The 19,910-nt window shown below is 53.6% G+C and overlaps 1 protein-coding gene across 1 annotated transcript; it reads right to left on the bottom strand.

Moving 5' to 3' along the window:
* Positions 1-340: 340 nt before the first annotated feature.
* LOC122378010 (ATP synthase subunit beta, mitochondrial-like) lies at positions 341-19,520 on the bottom strand. Its single transcript, XM_043358717.1, has 7 exons — positions 19,364-19,520; positions 3,884-4,066; positions 3,329-3,463; positions 2,719-2,901; positions 2,001-2,005; positions 1,044-1,677; positions 341-692 (listed from the first exon to the last, which is right to left on the bottom strand). The coding sequence occupies exons 1-7, from the start codon at positions 19,470-19,472 to the stop codon at positions 529-531; spliced, it is 1,413 nt and encodes a 470-aa protein (XP_043214652.1). The 5' UTR covers positions 19,473-19,520; the 3' UTR covers positions 341-528.
* Between the last annotated feature and the right edge of the window lie 390 nt (positions 19,521-19,910).

Raw genomic sequence — 19,910 nt, 5'->3', positions numbered from 1 at the left:
CTGTAGCGCAGTGCCGTGAAACGCGGCCCAGGAGATCACCAGTGTTGCTGTTGACCTCCACTACTGGTCCATAGGAACATAAGTGCATATTTGAAAAAGTACCAGCATGAAATAATTGAGTTAAAAATTAGTATTCATCCTTCCTGGCATCCGATTTCAGCAGCAACTAGGACTGGGATAATATCATGATACCAATTGTGACCTACATTAATCTGAGCTAATTTATGTCCAGGAGAGCCGTAATGCCAAAATGATTCACTCAGATCACTATCGAGAGCATCTTTAACCTTTACCATGCCATACCTCGGATCATCCAGCCACCACGTTGAAACACGCTGGCCTCCTCTCGGCGCGGTCAGTATATTTAAACCACAGCCGTATCACACTTCCTCCGAGGCTGCCGACACAGATGGCAGCTTTGTATACTCTGGCCGGCGGGGCGGGCCGCCCCAGCCGCCCTCAGCGCACACACCCACACATAGACTCCGTAACAGACTGCCCCTCCCTCCCTAGTGTCCGGCGCGCCGTCTAGCCGCTGGCCTGCTCGGCGAGCATCTCGGCCTTTTCGACCACCTCCTCGATGTGTCCAACCATGTAGAAGGCGGCCTCGGGCAGGTGGTCGTACTTGCCGGCCAGGATCTGCGAGAAGCCGTCGATCGTCTGCTCCAGAGAGACGAACTTGCCGGCGAAACCTAGACAGACGGGCGCAGAATGGTTAAAATGCGAGTCTCTGCTGGGGTTTCAACGTCAATGTAGTCGAAAGCAAAGTTGCAGCTACCGGAATTCGAACAAACGTTAAACATGAGTTAGACTGCTACGATGGAAGTTGCTATAAAGTAATCACACAAAATAAAACAAACGATGAAACATTGAAGACATCGTATAATACCGCTAAAATCCAAACGGTGCCGGGTCCCGCTAACAACCACGAGCCCCACGCTTCTGAGCTAAAACTCCATCTAAGACGCCATCCCAAGCACTCTACCCCAGCCCCATCAGTGAGGACGGTTTATAGTTCACCCCTTCCCCTTCGATTAACTCACCAGTGAACACCTCGGCAACCTGGAACGGCTGCGACAGGAAGCGCTGGATCTTGCGCGCGCGCGACACGATCAGCTTGTCCTCCTCACTCAGTTCGTCCATACCCAGGATGGCGATGATGTCCTGCAGCGACTTGTGGTCCTGCAGGATCTTCTGCACGCCACGGGCCACGCTGTAGTGGCGCTCGCCGATCACGTTCGGGTCCATAATACGCGAGATGGAGTCGAGCGGGTCGACGGCCGGGTAGATACCCAGCTCGGCGATGGCGCGCGACAGTACGGTGGTGGCGTCCAGATGGGCGAACGTGGTGGCCGGCGCCGGGTCCGTCAGATCGTCGGCCGGCACGTAGATGGCCTGTACGGAGGTGATGGAGCCCTTCTTGGTGGTGGTGATGCGCTCCTGCATGCTACCCATGTCGGTGGCCAGGGTGGGCTGGTAGCCGACGGCGGACGGGATGCGGCCCAGCAGGGCCGACACCTCCGAGCCGGCCTGTGTGAAGCGGAAGATGTTGTCGATGAAGAGCAGCACATCCTGTCCCTCCTGGTCGCGGAAGTACTCGGCCACAGTGAGGCCGGTCAGGGCGACACGGGCACGCGCGCCCGGCGGCTCGTTCATCTGGCCGTACACCAGCGCCACCTGTGGGCAGAGTCGGGAAACAGGCGGTCAGGCTCCAACAATACATGGCTGGTGGTGGGGTGTCAGGGAAGTTCAAATCACTGCAATACGCAGAGGTGCATTACACCAAGCATTACTATGACGACAACACAATCTCACGTACAAAAATATTAAAATTTAATAAAATCTCCAAGAATAGTATTTATACAAGTGCGGTGTGTGGCCTTTGTCTGAGGAAATACTATGACAGGTGAGCTGGGAAAAAATCGAACAACAGTTTGTGATAAGGAAAAATGTAAGAATAACAACTGAAATGTAAAGAAGACGATCTAGGGGATTCGTACCAGGACTGGGCGAGGACGGGAAGCTGGTGGCTCGGTGCAGGCCTGTGTTCGGGAATGATGAGTGGCCTCCATCCAGGGTGACAGCGAACCATCGCCCAGGTTCTCCCGGTTCGGCCAGGTTCTGGCGTCAAGACAGCAGCAATATATCCACAGACGCATCAATACGTCTATGCAATAATAATAAACAATATATCTGGCAAAGCTACTGCAGGAAACCGTTACGTCAACTAAAGGACAGATGAGACTAGCAACTCTACACAACTCCCGCTCATCTTCATAAGTGGTAGTCGGAAGACACAGCGCTCGAGCTCACAAATGGGCACCGGGAACATCCTAGAGCCGTTGTATGACCCGAGGGAAGCAAACAGTCGTTAAAAATACAACCCCTATAAAATTCAGCCATAAAACCGAAGGACCCGTTCTTATGAACTGGAGTCACTAAACTAACAACTTGTCAAACGGCTCGGTCGAACGACTTGTAAATTGATATTGACTGTTGTACAGTATATGATTATTTACTTTCACCCTGTTACAGCATTGGAGTAAAAAGCCATAAAATTAATAGTCCTGTTCAAACGTAACCGCAGAGTCCATAGTCAATAGCAGTTAGCATGGGGAGCATAAAACAAACTATAGCGTTGAGTGACCAGAACATAGCATCGATCGCCATAGCGGTGGCCCCTCTCCTACAACCAAAAGGGCGTAGGATTATAGGCACCACCTGCGTCCCGCCACGTACCGATCTTGCCTCCCTTGGCGTAGGGGGCGAGCAGGTCGACCACCTTGATGCCGGTGACGAGGATCTCCTGCGAGACGCTCATGTCGACAAAGTCGGGCGCCTCGGCGTGGATGGCGGCCCGCTTGTCGGTCGGCACCGGGCCCCGCTCGTCGATCGGCTCACCTGCCCAGGGAAATATGGTAAGTAAGAGGGTGATACGGGCGCCAGGGCCAAACTAGGCAGTCCCAACATTGCAGTAGGGACGGGGAGAGGTCTAGCCGCTTCAGCGCTGGATTTCTGGTCCCCGAAGTAGACCGACTACGGTCATTGGCAGTAGTGGTCGGATTACAGACCAGGTAAGTCGGCGAGCAGGGCGTTATCCAGCTTATGCAGACACGTATGCCATGTTAAACGTTTAACTGTAACTAACGTTGAACGTTACATTTTTATACCTCGTTCATCTTCTCGTCGGTTCTCCCCAGAGCCAGCATAAACAACCATCCACCTCAGCTCTCCCCCTTTCTCCTCGGCCCTCCCCAACGTTGGATAAGGAGGGCCGAGGGAAACTCCGCACCCCCGAGAACTCAACACCCCCCCCCCCGTTCCGTACCGATGACGTTGATGATACGGCCGAGCGTCTCGGGACCGACGGGGATCTTGATGGGCGAGTTGGTGTCGGTCACCTTCTGGCCGCGCACCAGACCCTCTGTGCCGTCCATGGCGATGGTGCGCACCGTGTTCTCACCTGCATGGCACACACATACATGGTAGGTTAGGGGCGAGCGTTCAGCGTACACGGTGCGGGATGGGGTGCGAAGGCTCGGTAGCTGAGCTGTGGGAAGATGACATACTAAATCAAGAATACTGGACAAACAAATAGCTTATTGGCCCAACACAAAAAAACGAAATTCTGAGTCGCCCAGGGCTCCGGACATCCTGTGACCCCCAGATCACTAAGATGCTGAATGACCTTAATGGGTCATTAAAAGCACCTCTGAACAATGGTCATTGGTCAACTTACTAAGATATTATAGAGACCTAAGCCAACTCAGCCAGGGCTGGATGACCGGTGATCTAACCCAACCACGGATACACCGATCAACCTCGTACGACCCGAGAACCTCCCTGGTGCGTCAGTCGCGACCTCCGTGCCTTGGGGACTTACCGAGATGCTGTGCCACCTCGAGGATGAGGCGCGGCTCGCGGTTCTTCACCTCCAGGGCGTTGAGGATGGGCGGCAGCTCGCCGTCGAACTGCACATCCACCACAGCACCGATGACGGCCGTGATCTGGCCGGTCGAGCCGGCGGCGGCGGGGGCGGCGGCGGCCGGAGCATTCCGAGACTGCCCTGCGGATCAAAGGTATCAATATCAAAGGTATCATTCAAAGGTATCAATATGGTGTGAGGATTATATGAAATACATACACTCTAAAACTTCCTCTAAGCCATTGAAGTCATGAAGTGGATATGTGTTTCTAGAGCTTTAAGTCATACTTAATACCTACATTTTCTTCCACATTATCAGCACTACTGTCCCTTGCTGACCTCTACCAGATCAGCACCTGTTGGCAGCATTCAGGTCATCAAGTGCTACCTCCAGAGTTTGGAGTGGACAGACCAAGCAGACCTTGAGCTGGGAAGAAATCCAGCTTCAAGCCTGGGGAACAGGTTACAAAGGAAGACAGGACAGTTGACACTAACAAATCTGCCTATGGGCTGGCTGACAAACTATTGACATTCATCTACAACAATGACAATGATCCAAGGCAACATTTGTATTAAGTTGCTAGGGATCTTAAATGGATATGTGGGACTGGGCAGTGAAGAAGTGAATAGATGAATTGGGTGATGAAAAACATAACAGGCAACAACTATTACAACAAGTAGCATACCTAGCAATAGGAAGTTCATTCCTACACCTGCCCTCTGGCTTTGTGATAGGCAAGGGTACTTGGGAGCAAAACAAAAATGAGCAAATGGGTGTTGCAAGTCAGGAAGCAAAGAGAACAGTGGTGAGTAGTCAGCCTAACATGTGTATGGATCGAGTCATGAACAATGAAAGAGCAAAACAAAACAAGAGCTCTCAAGAGCACCCCTGTTTGTAGACTGCTGCCATCTCAAATGAAATATATCCAAATATTTTGCCTTTTTAAGAAGTACCTAATTGAACAGGTTCAATTTTAAGGAAATTGGTAAGGGATGAAATACCTAATATTGGAGATGGACACGAGACAAATGTGAACAGTTTTGTAAGCCCAGCATCTAATGCACTGCGTTTGAAACTGAATGGTATGTAGTCATATCCTTAGGAACCAATTACTTGCTTAAGGTTTCCACATTGTGTATGGAGTATGATGAAAACTGAGTGGGAGACCTTACATCAACAGCAGATCGATATTATGTAAATGTTAAGTTCCAGGAGCCAATCAAGGTTAAGGTAGATGCTTACCAAAGTAGATGCTTACCAAAGTAGAAAGGAAAGAGGCAAAGGGAGCGGGTTGCTCATGGGATGCTGCCTCTTCTCAGTGTACGGACATGTTTATCATATCTGTTTTTGAGGGTATTGGTGTTCTTGCTCAGTACAACTTCAGATGGTAGTTGATTCCAGTGGTCCACCACTCTCGAAGTGAAGAATTGGTTCCGCCTGTGTAGCCGGTGTCTTGGCTTCTGTAGTTTGAGTGCATGTCCCCGCTGTGGTGGTGTGGCCTCTCAGCAACACGCCTCACTGTTCATACGCACAGGAGATGCATTCGCTCACGCACGAAGCACAGTCCAGCCGTAATGCCACTCGCCGGTCAACTGCCGGTCCCCCGCGCCGGCCGCGCGGCTCAGCCGCGCGGCCGGTCACGCCACCTCAGGCGGTCACGTGACCGTTCAAGGTCACCGCCGTCCAACGGTACCGCACGGCACGTTGCACGGGCCGCCCAAGCCCGATACAGACCACCACACCTCCCCTCACGTGCGAAGAACGCGAGCACGAAATCATACCTAACTGAAATTAAACTTCTTCGATCAGTCGGCGCGGAGGGCGGCGGACGCGCTCCGACCGACGTAGCGGTGGAGGGGCGTGGTGCACAGTCTCGCGCGACGACAGACTGGCCCCGCCGCTCGTCGCAGTAGCCGTCCGGCGATCATCGATGGGAGCCCCGCGTCGGTCCTCCGCCGCAGGGGACGGATCTGGTGTCGCGTGTCCGTACCGCCGTCGGATGTGCCGCCTGTTTCGCACGAGGACCCGGCCTCCCGCCAGGCGAACATAGTAACGGCGGTAGGGACCAACGTCGGCAATCACTCCATATCGGTCCCATCTTCCGGTGCGATGATCTTGTACGGCGACCTGGTTCCCTACGGACAGCTCGGGCAAGTCGCGCGCTGTCTGATTGTAGGCGACCTCCACCTTTTCTTGATTGCTGGCAGCCTGAGCCTCCGCGTCTTCGGCGGCTCGCTGCCACTCCGGTGCGAAGTTACGTCGGTGCGCCGGGATGGTGTCTCGCATCGGTCTTCCGAAGACGACTTGAGCTGGGGAGCGGCCGCTCGGCCCTGGAGTGTTCCTGTGTTGCAAGACGCCACGGGTCCACTTTTCGTCGTCCAGCTGTCCCGTGAGGTCATCCCAGCACCTCCTCAGCAGCTTCTTTGCAGACTTGACTGCAGCTTCAGCCCGCCCGTTTGCTTGTGGGTAGTGCGGTGACGACTTTTGATGGATTATGCCCCACTTCTCAGTGAAAAGGCGAAACGAGCTGGACGTAAACTGAGGTCCACCATCGGTCCAGATCGTATCTGGCACCCCTACTCTGCAGAAGATGCTCCTCAACGCACCAGTCAGCCGTCGGGTGGGAGCGCTCTTTCCAAGAGGTTCGACGAAACGCCACCCCGAGAAGCCGTCGACCGCCACCAGATACTTGTTCCCGGCGTGCTCGGCGAGATCGATATCCAGGGCCCAATCTTACCAAATGCCGTGAATGCGCATTCACGGCATTTGGTAACATTCAGAACTATTCCACTTTCACTTATTCATTCGTTCAGGCAACATTCATAATCATTGACGCTATCAAAATCATTGGAAAAGATTAGCTGGATGTAAATAAAAAGGATATCTTTGATATCAGTGCCGTAAACTCCGGCCAGTGCTGCCAAATCCTATTCACGGCATTGGTAAGATTGGGCCCTGGTGCTGGAACGGCCTGGCAGCGGGTGGGCGATGGACCAGCGTCTCCTTCTGCTGTGACGGCAGCTCACGCTGGCATTTGCGACAGTTCCTGGTGACGTTCTCAATATCTCGATCCAGGCCCGGCCAGAACACTATCTGGCGAGCCCTGGCCTTAGTCCTCTCCCTTCCCAAGTGTCCATCGTGCAGGGATTCAAGCACTTGACGCCGAAGTGCTCCAGGGATGATCAGACGGCATCCACAGACGGCCAGTCCATCGTCCACTGACAGCCGCTCGCGGACTGGCCAGTACGGTCTGACCAGTTCTGGCAGCTCCACTTTGGCATCCGGGAAGCCATTCCGGATCACTTCCTGAAGGGCCTGTAGCTCCGGATCCCACGCAGCGGCGCTGCGTACCTCTTCTAGGCGAAGGTCGGGGTGAGTTTCGGCCACCTCGACGGCGATGATGGAGCACAGCGCGGGCGCGGTCGAATCCTCGCCGATCTCGTCATCGTTTTCTGGATCTTGCACTGGCGATCTTGAGAGAGCATCTGGTGCCTGGTGCTGAGATCCTGGGATCCATGAGGCGGTGAACGATCCCACCTCGCCTATTTTCATGCGAAGACGTTGCAACCGTGGGTTCTCGATCTCATCCAGAGTCTTACTGTTCAGGATGGGCACCAATGGTCGGTGGTCGGTGCAGATCTGAAAGCAAGGGAGGCCGGCGAGGAACAAGCGGCACTTCTTTATCGCCCATGCCACCGCCAGCGCCTCCAGTTCTATCGTCGCGTAACGCGTCTCCGCGTCGGACAGGAACCGTGATCCCGCCTGGATCACCTTCCACGTACCGTCCGGCTGCTGCTGACGGAGGACAAAGCCCAGTCCTCTCAAACGGCTGGCGTCGGTTGCAAGCGAGGTGGGGCCATAGGCGTCGCCAGACATTTTCGGTTGGGGGGGCAAAATCAAGTTTTGTGTTAAACCTTGCCTTTCCCCAGCCGTTACTCACTCGTTTTACGTACCAGTAAAACGCCTTTTGGGCGAAGAACGAGCGAGCGAGATAGTGAGCCCTGCACGTGCGGAAGGGCGAGAGGGTACTTCCAACGGGCTTGTGCAAAGCACCCTTCTAACCGGTCGCTAGCGGTGTGCCAAATTTGAACGCAATCGGCCCAGCCGTTCCTGAGATCTGGAAGCGGCATTCTGCACGTGCGCACGTGCAAACGGGGTCCAAAATGACTTTTGCACGGCACCCTACTAACCGGTCCCCAACCGTGTACCAAATTTCAGCGCAATCGGCCCAGCCGTTCTCGAGATCTGGAAACGCCCCCTGCACGTGCGCACGTGCAGTAGCACCCTAACCGCAACACATGGGAATGCATTGCCTGGTGGGTGCCTACCTGTATGCCAAGTTTCAGCGAAATCGCCCCAGTAATTACCGAGTTATTGAAATGGGAACACATTTGGCACCTCTTCTTTTTGTATTTTGCACGTGCATTGGGGGTCACTCACATAGATCAAGGGTACCCGACCTTTGGAAGAAGGGATGCAGCTACCCTATAAAAATTACCGCAAGACAATCGCTCAAGCCGCTGCTGAGATATGGGCCTCTCAAAATCATTACTTTTGCAAAACTGCTTGAACACCCTTGACTTCTCACGTGGCACGTGCCACGACGGTCACTGAGATGTATCAAAAGTAGTCAATTACGGGGAAGAAGGGATGGGGCTACCCAGCAAAAAAGACCGCAGGCCAATCGGTCCAGCGGTTGCTGAGATATGAGCCTCTCAAAAGCGTTACAGGCCGGGCCGGGCCGGGCCGGGCCGGGCCGGGCCGGGCCGGGCCGCTCATACTGAGATTTTTCCGTTATATTGAAAAGACTTCGCTTCGCTCGCTGCGCTCGCTCGCTCGTAATCATTCGACGCGCAATGGTGCGAGGAATCCGATGGTGACAAAGTTTTCCTTCTAGCTATAGCATGTATTTTTTTACAAAAAAAAAATCAAAATTTTGAAATTTCTGGACAAAAACGACCGTTAGAATTACAGTGGCTGCGATTGCCGACGCACTGCAGAGGGCCCCTGTGCAGACTCCCGTCGCTCATGATCATTACCCAGAAGAAGGTGAAAAACGCTCCATTTGAATCGGATCACCTCGCTAAAACCTCCATTCACGCATGCATGCCGGGGTTTTACGTGAAATGCATAGGGCTTATCCCAGCCGCCGATTGTAGCTAAGAATTGGGCATTCGGGGGAGACTGAGAGAGAATGTCGGAAGTGTGAATCGGAAGTACATCATTCATCCTTGCTGCAGTGAGAAGAAGTGTTTTGTTCACTCGAGTGTGAACAAAAAGTTTCTGGTTTTTCGAGTGAAGGGAAGCGCTGCAAACGCGACCAAAAATATTTAACGGAACCAAAAGTTACGCACGGCATAGCGGCAAGGGATCCCTTAGAGATAGGATTGCGACTTCCAGGCCATTTCAGGCCACTGAGGGTCAGTGTGGACTCTCAGAAGCCTGCTTAGGATCCCGGAGATCGGCGTGGGTCACCCCAAATATTTACGTGTATGTGGTGCTTTAGGGCTTTCCGAGCCTAAGGTGGGCCCGGAAAGCCCTTTAGGGCACACGAGCTTTCAGAAGCCAGTGTGGGCGGCGGGCGCTAAGAGACTAGGCCCAGGGTGAGCCTGGAGCCCTCGAATAACAGTGTGAACCGTCGGGGTCTGTGTCGAATCCTTAAGGACCCTACGTTGTTAGGGACATAAGAAACATGTGTTGCGGCCCTCAGAGTGACACGTGAGTTGTGACCCCTCAGATGCCGGGTTGGGGTTTAGTAAAGTCTGTCGCCTCAAAAGTTCGGCTGAACTATCATAGGCCAGTTGAGGTTTTCAGAAATTTTCGAAGGCATCCTCAAAGATTTGTGTGGCCCTTCAGAGGTCTACGTATGTATAATGTCCTCAAAGATCCCTGTATGGGCCCTCTAGAGAACATGGACACCAGTGGGACTCTCAGAGGCCGGTTTGGGCCTTCCGAAAGCTTCTTAGAGCTCAGTGGAGCTCTTTAGGAGCCTGTGTGAAAAGCAGGCTCATGAGCCCTGCGGCACTTGAACGGTACTTGTGCCTGTCGCAGACATTTGACGAGAGTTGAGAAAGGCCCCGAAGATTTCTTGTCACGCTTTGAACGAAAATTATGTGTCAGCACTCCAAAATTTATGAAAATCAGCTGCAAAATGTAATACAGAACCAACTAGGAACATGGCATGAATCATGGCATTGACATTTCCGAGTCTGGAGTCGGAGTCTTGAAGATTTTGGCGACTGCGACTCTGACTTTGGTTTGAACTGCACGCTCCAACAGAGTCTGACCTCACAGGCATTCTTAGAAAGGTACCCCCATTTTTCCCCGACTCCAAAATCTCAACGGATCTGTATCGATCTCAGGGGGTGCCCGGTCCGAGGTTGGGGGGGCAAGCTGCCCCGCTTGCCCCCCCGTGGCGACGCTTATGGGTGGGGCGCTCCGGATCGTAGAAGGCCATCGTAGGCACTGTGGACAGAGCGGCCTTTGCTGCGTCAAAGGCGCGCTGGTGCGTTTCTTCCCAGAGAAACTCGCGGCGGGGGCTGAGGAGTGGACGGAGTGGCGCTAGAAGACCCGCGACGTCGTCCACAAAGCTCGCGACCTGGTTCACCAGTCCCACAAATCCGCGCAGCTCAGAGAGATTGCTGGGTGTCGGGAACTCCGAGAGCGCTCTCGTGAGCTGCGGGTCCGGCCGGTAACCCTCTTGAGATACGATGAACCCTGCGAACTTGACAGCTCGTTGCGCCAGCTGCAGTTTATTGGCATTCAGCGAGATTCCCTTCTCTTCACAGCGCGCCAGGAACTCACGCACGCGCTCCATGTGTGCCTCCCTGGTGCGGCTGAATATGATGACATCATCCACAACCTTCCTGAAGTCGGACATCCCTTCAAAAGCCTCGTCCATCCGGCGGTTGTAGTGCTCTGAGATGGACGTCACGCCGTACGGGGCTCGCCGAAATGCGAATCTGCCGAACGGCGTCGTGAAGGTAGTCAGAAGTTGGGAGTCCTCCGCCAGCGGGCACTGGTGGTACCCCTTAAGGGCATCGAACACCGTGAACCAGCACGCCTGTGAGGCCGCGATCGACGCGACTTGCTCTGCAGGGGTCGGAGCTTGGTAGAATTCACGGCGGACGAACCGGTTAAGGTGGGACAGATCCACGCAGAGTCGTATACCCATGCCTCCCTTCTTGGGTGCCACCACGATGGGTGCACACCACTCAGTCGGCTCGGTCACTCGGCGTATGATCTGCTCAGACTCGAGACGATCCAGCTCACTCTTCAGCTGATCGCGGAGAGACAGCGGGACGCGACGCGGTGTTGTCACGCAGAACGGACGCGCGTCCTCACGTAGGTGGATGTGAAACTCTTCACCAGGCATCGTCCTGATGTGTCCGTCGAAGACTCGGTGAAACTCCTTCATCAAGTGAGCCTCGTCGGCCGATCTGGTGGCATCCCCAGCCGTCGCTGACGCGTCAGCACCCGGCAGCGCTCCGCTGCCCGCCGCCGGCTCGTGCGCACAGGCACCCACCGGTGCCGGCGGCTCAGCGCCTCGCGGGCGCGCCTCCGCACCCGGGGATGGCGCTCCGGTGCCTGATGGAGGTCCCCTCGCTCCGGCGTCCGGAGGCAGCGCCTCGGTGTCCAGAGGCCGTGCTCCGGCACCTGGAGGCGGCGTTCCAGTGCCCGCCTCCAGCAGAGGCGGGGGTGGTGCCCTGCTGTTCAGAGATGGCGATCCGGCACGTGACGGTGGCGCCCCACCACCCCGATGATTGGCGTCCGGTCGGGGCCGATCGTTCCCCGCTGACGCCGAAGCTACCTGCAGGATCGAAATCTGGCGCGGGTAGTCGTCAGGGATCAGCCGAAGCTGCTTGGAGATCAGCCAGGAGAGCAGAAGCCCTCGGACACCAGGTAGAATGTGAACATCTTCGTCCAGCGTGACGTTCCCGAGAGATAGACGGACCGGCAGGACCCCTACGGATCTGATGACGGTGCCGTCAGCTGCTCGTGGATGTTGAGATGGCGGACGGAGAGTCTTGGTAGATTCGCCCACCTGGATCAAGAAGTCCTCGCCTCCGACCGTGATGTCGGCGCCCGTGTCTGGAAGTGCCGACACTAGCGAAGTACGGCTCGCTTTGGCGCTTACGGTGATCCTCGGCACACCTTCTGTTGAAGCTGAGGCGATAATAGCTGACGTTGAAGGACGACCTCTGCCAGGACTTGTGCTGCGGTTACGGGTCCGGTGTTCTTCCGGTCGCGGAACGCGGCAGACAGCGGCGAAGTGTCCGATCCTGCCGCATCGGTGGCACTCGGCACGCAGCGCTGGACAGTCAGCCTCCCGGCGATGAGGTCTCTGCCGGCCACAGGTGCGGCATTCCGACGGTGTGCTCGAGTTTGCCTCGTCGGACCGCCGCCTACGAGTTGTCTGGGGTCGACCCGCAGCTCCCCGGCTGCAGGCGCAGCACGATGCCGGTGCCGGCTCCTCGCTCCATGCTCCCGTGGCGCTGATCTGGCGAGAAGAGTTGTCGGGGCCGCGAATTTCTCCGACGTCTCTGCGTGCAGCCTCCTGGGCCCTGCAAAGAGAGATAGCGGACGCCAGAGACAGGTTTGGGACTGCGCAGAGCTTTTGAACAGTGTCTGCACACCTCAGTCCTATCACAATCCTATCTCTGATCAGTGACTCATTGCATGACCGGCAAAAGTTACATGAACGAGACAGATCGCGGAGAGACGTTAAAAAGTCATCAAAGGTCTCGCCCTCAGCCTGAACTCTGGAATTAAACCGCTTTCTCTCCAGCACCTCATTTACTTGCCCGATGGCGTAGGCCTCCAGGTGAGTGATGACGGTGGAAATGTCGTTCCTCTGGGACTCCTCGATGTCCATATTCCTGACGACTCTCAGCGTATCGTCGGATAGACACGCTCTCAAGGCCGCCATCTGGACACGTGGCTCCATGTTCCGGATACCCGACAGGAGCACATAGTCCTCCCATCGCTCCTTCCATACCTTGAAGGCGTCCCCTCGGTCGGTCGACAGATCCAGCTTCTCTGGCTGAGTGGCTCGCCCGAGCCAGCCGGGCCCACTCACGCCGACCACTGCCATGTCCTCTTCACGCGGCATAGTTACTTATCTGAATAATGCGAGGTCCAGAGCCGGCTGCGCCATGTGGTGGTGTGGCCTCTCAGCAACACGCCTCACTGTTCATACGCACAGGAGATGTATTCGCTCACGCACGAAGCACAGTCCAGCCGTAATGCCACTCGCCGGTCAACTGCCGGTCCCCCGCGCCGGCCGCGCGGCTCAGCCGCGCGGCCGGTCACGCCACCTCAGGCGGTCACGTGACCGTACAAGGTCACCGCCGTCCAACGGTACCGCACGGCACGTTGCACGGGCCGCCCAAGCCCGATACAGACCACCACACCCGCGTCCTCTGCATGTTCGCACCAGTCTCCATTCTCAGGAACTCCTCTCCAGCATTCACCTTGTCGAGGCCGTGCATCAGTTTGTATACCTCAATCATATCTCCCCTGATCCTTCGCCCTTCCAGTGTTGTCAGCTGGAGTTCCTTCAAACGATCCGGGTACGGAAGGTCGGCGAGTTCAGGGACGAGCTTCGTAGCCCTCCTCTGAACCTTCTCCAGCTTCATGATATCCTTTTGGAGGAACGGGGACCAGGCTTGTATGGCGTACTCCATGTGGGGGCGCACCAGGGTTTTGTAAATAGGCAGGAACATTCCCTTGTCCATGTAGGTGAATATTTTCCTCACTCTTCCTAACATGGAGTTCGCTGCTGCTGCTGCTCTGGTCACTTGCTCTGAGACCTTGAGGTCCGGGACGATTCCCAGATCTTTTTCTTTTGCAGATGTATCAAGACATACACCTCCCATCATGTATGTGTATCCTGGGTTATGAAGACTGGCCAGCTAAAACATGATCTTTTTAAGGAAGATACAATTGGTGCTAAATTAATTTTCTTGGATAAAGTGCCCTTTTTCAGTTTTTACACCTCCTAGCATTTCAGCATACCTTTCCGAGAATGGTCTTTTCTTCAATACCTACACAGACAAAGCTGAACAATAGAGCCAGTCTTTGGCATGAGGAAAACTAATGATGAAAAAAGGACAAAAAAGGACAGGGATTCTAAGGCTGACTCTCGGAGGGGGCAGACGTGTCTCATCGAGCTCCGTGGTCGACACTGTTTAACCTTAGAGGCCGTAATCCGATGAAGTCTGAGGCACAAATAGTCCTTTTCTAAGAAGAAATACCTACTTTCGCACGGTAGTGATTTCCATCGAAGGCAGCATGCCAACTCTAGCCAGGTCTCCGGTCCCGACTCGTCGTAAAGCTGCGGCTCTACCGTCCTCGGCCGCGCCAACGGCGCCATCGTCTCAAGGTCAGGCGCGGGCGTTGGATTCGTCCCGTGATGCGGAATGTGAAGAAAAACCGAAGGAGGTAGGTGCCGAAGGTGCTGAATCTGAGTCTACAAGTAAAGTTGGAGAATGTGTTGCTGATGGTGGACCTGTCACTGAGCGCCAAAAAGGTATGGACAGCGCGGTAAGCGGCAAAAATGTCGGTAAGCTAGATGAAAGTGTCTACAGGAAGTGGGAACCCGGTTGTAGCCCTGTTTCGTTCTCTCGGTCTTCCAGCGACACCAGTAACGAAGGGGCTATCTGCAAAGGAGGCCCTGGCAAAGCTGTATGCGGTGAGCCATTTCAGGATGGTGAAGCTTGCGTGCTCTGTGACAGATGTCACGACTGGTACCATTCTTCGTGCCAGGGCATCTCAAAACCGGCAATGAAGGCTCTCGATCGGTTCAAAGTTCTTGCCTGGTTATGTGTGAGCTGCAAAGGTGAGCTCAAGAAGAGTAAGTCGCTACGTCCCCCTCTGTCGTCACTTGCCAACAAAGTGGAGAAGCTTGACGAGACTATCCGTAAACATGTCACTGAGGTTAGTGCTTCCCTGAAAGCTCATCAGACCATCCTGGAAAATCAAATCAGAGCAACTGACAAAATCCACAAAGCTCAGGAGGCCGAACTTGCTCGTCAAGCTAACCTCATCAAAGAGTCCCTGAAGGAAAGTTCGCAGCAGAAAACATCATATGCTGATGCATTGAAAGGAACATGTGCTGAGGTGGTGAAGAAAGTGAGTGACCAAATCTCCTCTCTCCCAGGTTCAGCAGTATCAGGAGGTAAAAAAGCTGCCCATGACCTTACAGGAGTCCTCGATGAGTTTATGGAAAAGGAAAAACGGAAAGCAAACTTGGTGGTTCACAACTTACCTGAGCAGGTAGGGCAGTCCAACGCTGAACGTGCAAGGAATGATTCTCTTCTGTTCAAAACAATGATCAAGGATGAAATGAAATTGATTGTGGAGGTGACAAATTCATTCCGTGTAGGGAGACGCGTCTCAGATAAAGCAAGGCTGCTGATAGTCACGCTTGAGCACCCAGCAGCAAAACATGACATCCTAAGACTAGCCCCTCAACTGCGCCACTCCAACAAGTATGTCAACATATATGTTTCACCTGACCTGACCAGAAAGGAAAGAGAGCTGAACAAGAAACTGAGAGAAGAGCTTAACAACCGCAAAAGGGCAGGTGAACAAAACTTGGCCATCAGAGGTGGGAAGATTGTCAGGATACAAGCTGAAACAACAAACACCACAGCTCTACATCCCAACAGTGGTGAAGCTGGCAACTCTAGGGTCATCCGCCCCCAGTCTGATGCAGTGGACCTGAGGGGGCCGGCCAACCCCCAAAATGACAGTATCATTGTCCCTCCTGCTCAAACTCTGCAGGGTGATGCCAAGGAGATCAAGGGAGCCAGGGTGAGAGGAGTGGCTGTTCCCCCAAGTGGGTGTAGCAGAGACCATCCTGCTCAAACAAGTCCCCAGGCTGACCCTCCTCTAGGCACCACAATGGGTGGAGCTAATGCCCTATCTGAGGGAAGAAACAATGACCATCCGACTCAATTGCCCCCACAGGAAGCTGCTCAGACCAAGGGGGCTGGGACGAGAGGAGTGGCTGTTCCCCCAAGCGGGTGTATCAGAGACCATCCTGCTCAATCAGGTTCCCAGGTTGACCCTCTGGCTGCGCTGCCCAGTCCTGCAGCGGGAGGTGCTGCTGTTCTGTCTGGGGGCGGAGGCTGTGAAGACATCCCTGCTCGAGCAACCCCACAGGAAGTTGTGCAGGCTGAGCAAGCTGGGGCGAGTGGACTGGCTGTTCCCCCTAGTGGGTGTAGCAGAGACCATCCAACTCACAGTGGCCCTCAGGCTAATGCTCTGTCCACACAGAATGGCGGGGGTAATACACCTGCTCAAGGTATATGACTTGGAGCGACGACAGTGGACTGGAAGAAGAGCCTGAAAGTCTTATATACTAATGCTGACCAGTTCCCAAATAAGAGGGATGAGCTATGCATGAAGATTGCTGGCGATGAACCTGATGTCATGCTAATTGCAGAGGTCATACCCAAAGCACAAGTAATTCCCATCTCTCTCGCACTTTTGGATGTGCCTGGTTACTCCATGTATCCAAGCTTTGACCCTCTCCAGCCCAAGCTAGGATCTAGTAGCCTTCGAGGTGTTTGCATCTATGTAAAGAATGACCTGCAAGTCTCAGAGCTATCTTTTGGCCTGAACACCTACATTGAAAATGTTTGGGTACAACTTACTCTGGAAGGTTGCGACAAGCTCCTGATTGGATGTGTCTATCGGAGTCCATCACACCATCCGCAGGAGAGCACTGATGAACTATGTCAGCTCTTGCGCATGGCCTGCGCTTCTATGCCATCCCACTTTCTCGTCTGTGGTGACTTCAACCTACCACATATTGATTGGGAAAATTTGTTTTCCTCTGCCCCAGCCGAAGACCATTCTCATGCTTTCCTGGAAGCTCTTAACGATTGCTTCCTCTTTCAAAAGGTGACCCTACCGACACGCTACCGCACTGGTGAGACACCAAACATCCTCGATCTTATTCTGACACTGGAGGACGGCATGGTGCAGAACTTGAGGTATGAAGCGGGCTTAGGTAAAAGTGACCATCTCATTCTTCAATTTGATGTGCTCTGCTACTCTTCCCGCAACAACTCTCACATGAAGCACCCTAACTATTTCAAAGGAAACCCTGCAAGGTTTATCGCCCTGGTGGAGGAAGTTGACTGGAGCTCTGCCGACGACCACAGTGTGGATGAGCAGTATACGTTTCTGTGCGAGTCCTTGCTCAAAGCTGCCAATGTCTGTTTCCCCACCAGTAAGAGAAAAAGTAATCGCAAGAACATTTACATAAATGGGCAGGCCCTACGGCTGAAGAAACGAAAAGAAGAGCTGTGGAAAATATATGTGTGTTCAAAGAATATCATTGACTACACCAGGTACACTCAGTGTAGAAACCGGTTACGGAAGTTGACAAGAAACCTGAGGAGGGACCTGGAGATCAGCCTAGCCAGAAACGTCAAAGAATGCCCGAAAGCCTTTTGGCGCTACTCCAACACTAGGATCCGAACAAAAGCCAGGCTCGAAAACCTCAAAGATGACTCCGGGCTGGTGGTAAGCGATGATCTCGGGAAAGCGCACCTCTTGAATGCCTTCTTTAGCAGTGTTTTTACAGCCGAAGACGTCTCACAGATTCCCGAACCACCCTCACAGTACGCTGGCCGTCCGTTGGAGACGATCCAGATCACGTCCGAGGCTGTGAGGAGGAAGCTCGAGACCCTGAAGACGACTTGTGCACAGGGCCCTGACGGCTTACACCCGAAGCTCTTGCAACTCGCATCCCGGCCACTAGCTGGTCCACTTGCCTCCATCTATCGTGCCTCTCTCGATCAAGGCGTTATTCCCGACTCTTGGAAGGCGGCAACGGTCATTCCCATTCACAAGAAAGGCAGCAAGCAAACTCCTGGTAACTATCGTCCCATCAGTCTTACGTCGATCCCGTGCAAAATCCTCGAATCACTGATCCGGGACGAACTCATGGATTTCCTATGCTCAACAGACCAGCTCTCCAAGCACCAGCACGGGTTCCGCCCACGGAGGTCCTGCAACTCGCAACTCATTGAGGTACTGGACGACTGGAGTAAGATGATTGAGCAGGGGAGCCCAGTTGATACAGTTTACCTTGATTTTCGTAAAGCCTTTGATGCGGTCCCTCACAAGCGCCTTCTATTGAAGCTTCGTAGTCTTGGTGTGTCAGGCAACCTTCTTCAATGGATCGATGCTTTTCTCTCCGATCGGAAGCAGCAAGTCTCCGTCAACGGTCACCTCTCTGGCTGGTCTGCCGTCTCAAGTGGAGTGCCGCAAGGCTCGGTCCTCGGTCCGCTCCTGTTCCTTGCTTTCATCAACGATATGCCCGCTGTCGTCGACTGCATGGTGAAAATGTTCGCGGACGACACAAAAATCTACCGCAGCGTGTCAGCACCCTCGGAAGCGGCATCTCTGCAAGCCGACATTGATGCTGTGGTGGCCTGGTCTGACAGATGGCAACTTCCCTTCAACCAGGACAAATGCGAGGTTCTTCACCTAGGCACCAACAACGCTCAACTCCAGTACACGATGCGAGGGGTCAACCTGCAAGTGGCTGAAACCGTACGCGACCTGGGCATCCACGTGGACCCTAACCTCAAGTTCAGAAAGCAAGCAGCGGCGGCGGCGGCAAAGGCGAACCAGATCCTGGCGGTTGTCAGACGATCGTTCGAGCATATTGACGACTTTACACTCCCTCTGCTGTACAGAGCACTTGTTCGCCCCCACTTAGAGTATGGTAATGTTGCTTGGGGTCCTTTTAACCGAGCCGACCAACTCCTGATCGAACGTGTTCAGCGGAGAGCCACTCGTTTAGTCAGCTCTATCAGACACCTGCCATATGAGGAACGACTAGAGGCACTGAAGCTTCCATCACTATTCTACCGAAGACGTCGCGGGGATATGATCCAAGTGTACCAGGTTCTCCACGGCGGAATGGACCTGCTTCCAGAGGACTTCTTCACTCTTGCAGCAGTCCAGCGCACCCGCGGTCACCCGTGGAAACTCCTGAAGCCGAGGGCCGAATCAAGACCGAGAAGACAAGCGTTCGGTGCGCGGGTAGTGAACGACTGGAATAGTCTCCCCCTCTCGGTCGTGAGCGCTGCCTCTGTAGACCTCTTCAAATCCAGGCTGGACGCCCACTGGGCAAACATCAGGTACTCAGTGCCTGACTGAGTTTTGACATTCAAGTTGCCTCGAGCTCGATGAGAACGGTACCCCACAGGCCAAAGAGCCTTTCAAAATTCTGATCAAAGTAAGGTAAGGTAAGGTAAGGTAAGGACAAACAATCGGTATCACATCCACACTCAACTCGCGAAAGCCATTAAATAATAATAAATCACGGCTTCGTAACACAGAATGCGGCGCGTTCGTCTATTCTACCTTAACATTTCATCAATGAGTCATGGGACATCTTTTAGCCATACCTGTGTGGTAAAGGACGGGAAGAACCTGTTTCTGATAAGCATGGATGCTCGTAGCGGGTTTAGCCGCCTTAAGCACCGAATTACAAACTCTTCCAACAGCACCCAACATCTTTACAATTTTTTTTCCGAGGAGAGCGGTCACGTGACTGAAGATTTTCTTCTCATTCAAGGTTTCGACTATTACCATTCGTCTCTTACTGAATGAAAAGGTGCGTCTATCTCCTATTGCGTCATTGAAATAAAATTCGTTTGCTTCCTATTCCTCACTGATCTCGGCAACTGTGTCTTTCGGTACATGTTTTTGTTTTTCTTTGTACTTTTATCTCTTCACTTAAATTATTTGTTTTATCTGAACTGGAAACATTCGAGTGGAAGGTCTGTCAAAGCGGTTTGCTGTGAATATAGGTCACTTTTTGGTCATTTCTCGGTCGTCAATTATTAGTTATCGTTTGAAATGATTACGAGGCAACTAAATTAGCCATTATTTAAAAGCGAGGTGTCTAGTTTCAAGCGTAGAGAGATGGTAGAGAGCATAGTAGAAGAAAGT

Source organism: Amphibalanus amphitrite, unplaced genomic scaffold (genome assembly GCF_019059575.1).
Source record: "Amphibalanus amphitrite isolate SeventyFive unplaced genomic scaffold, NRLGWU_Aamphi_draft 000053F_arrow, whole genome shotgun sequence".
Lineage (NCBI taxonomy): Eukaryota > Metazoa > Arthropoda > Thecostraca > Balanomorpha > Balanidae > Amphibalanus > Amphibalanus amphitrite.
The sequence above is the reverse complement of the archived record's forward strand: the minus strand, read 5'-3'. Positions and strand labels throughout refer to the sequence as shown.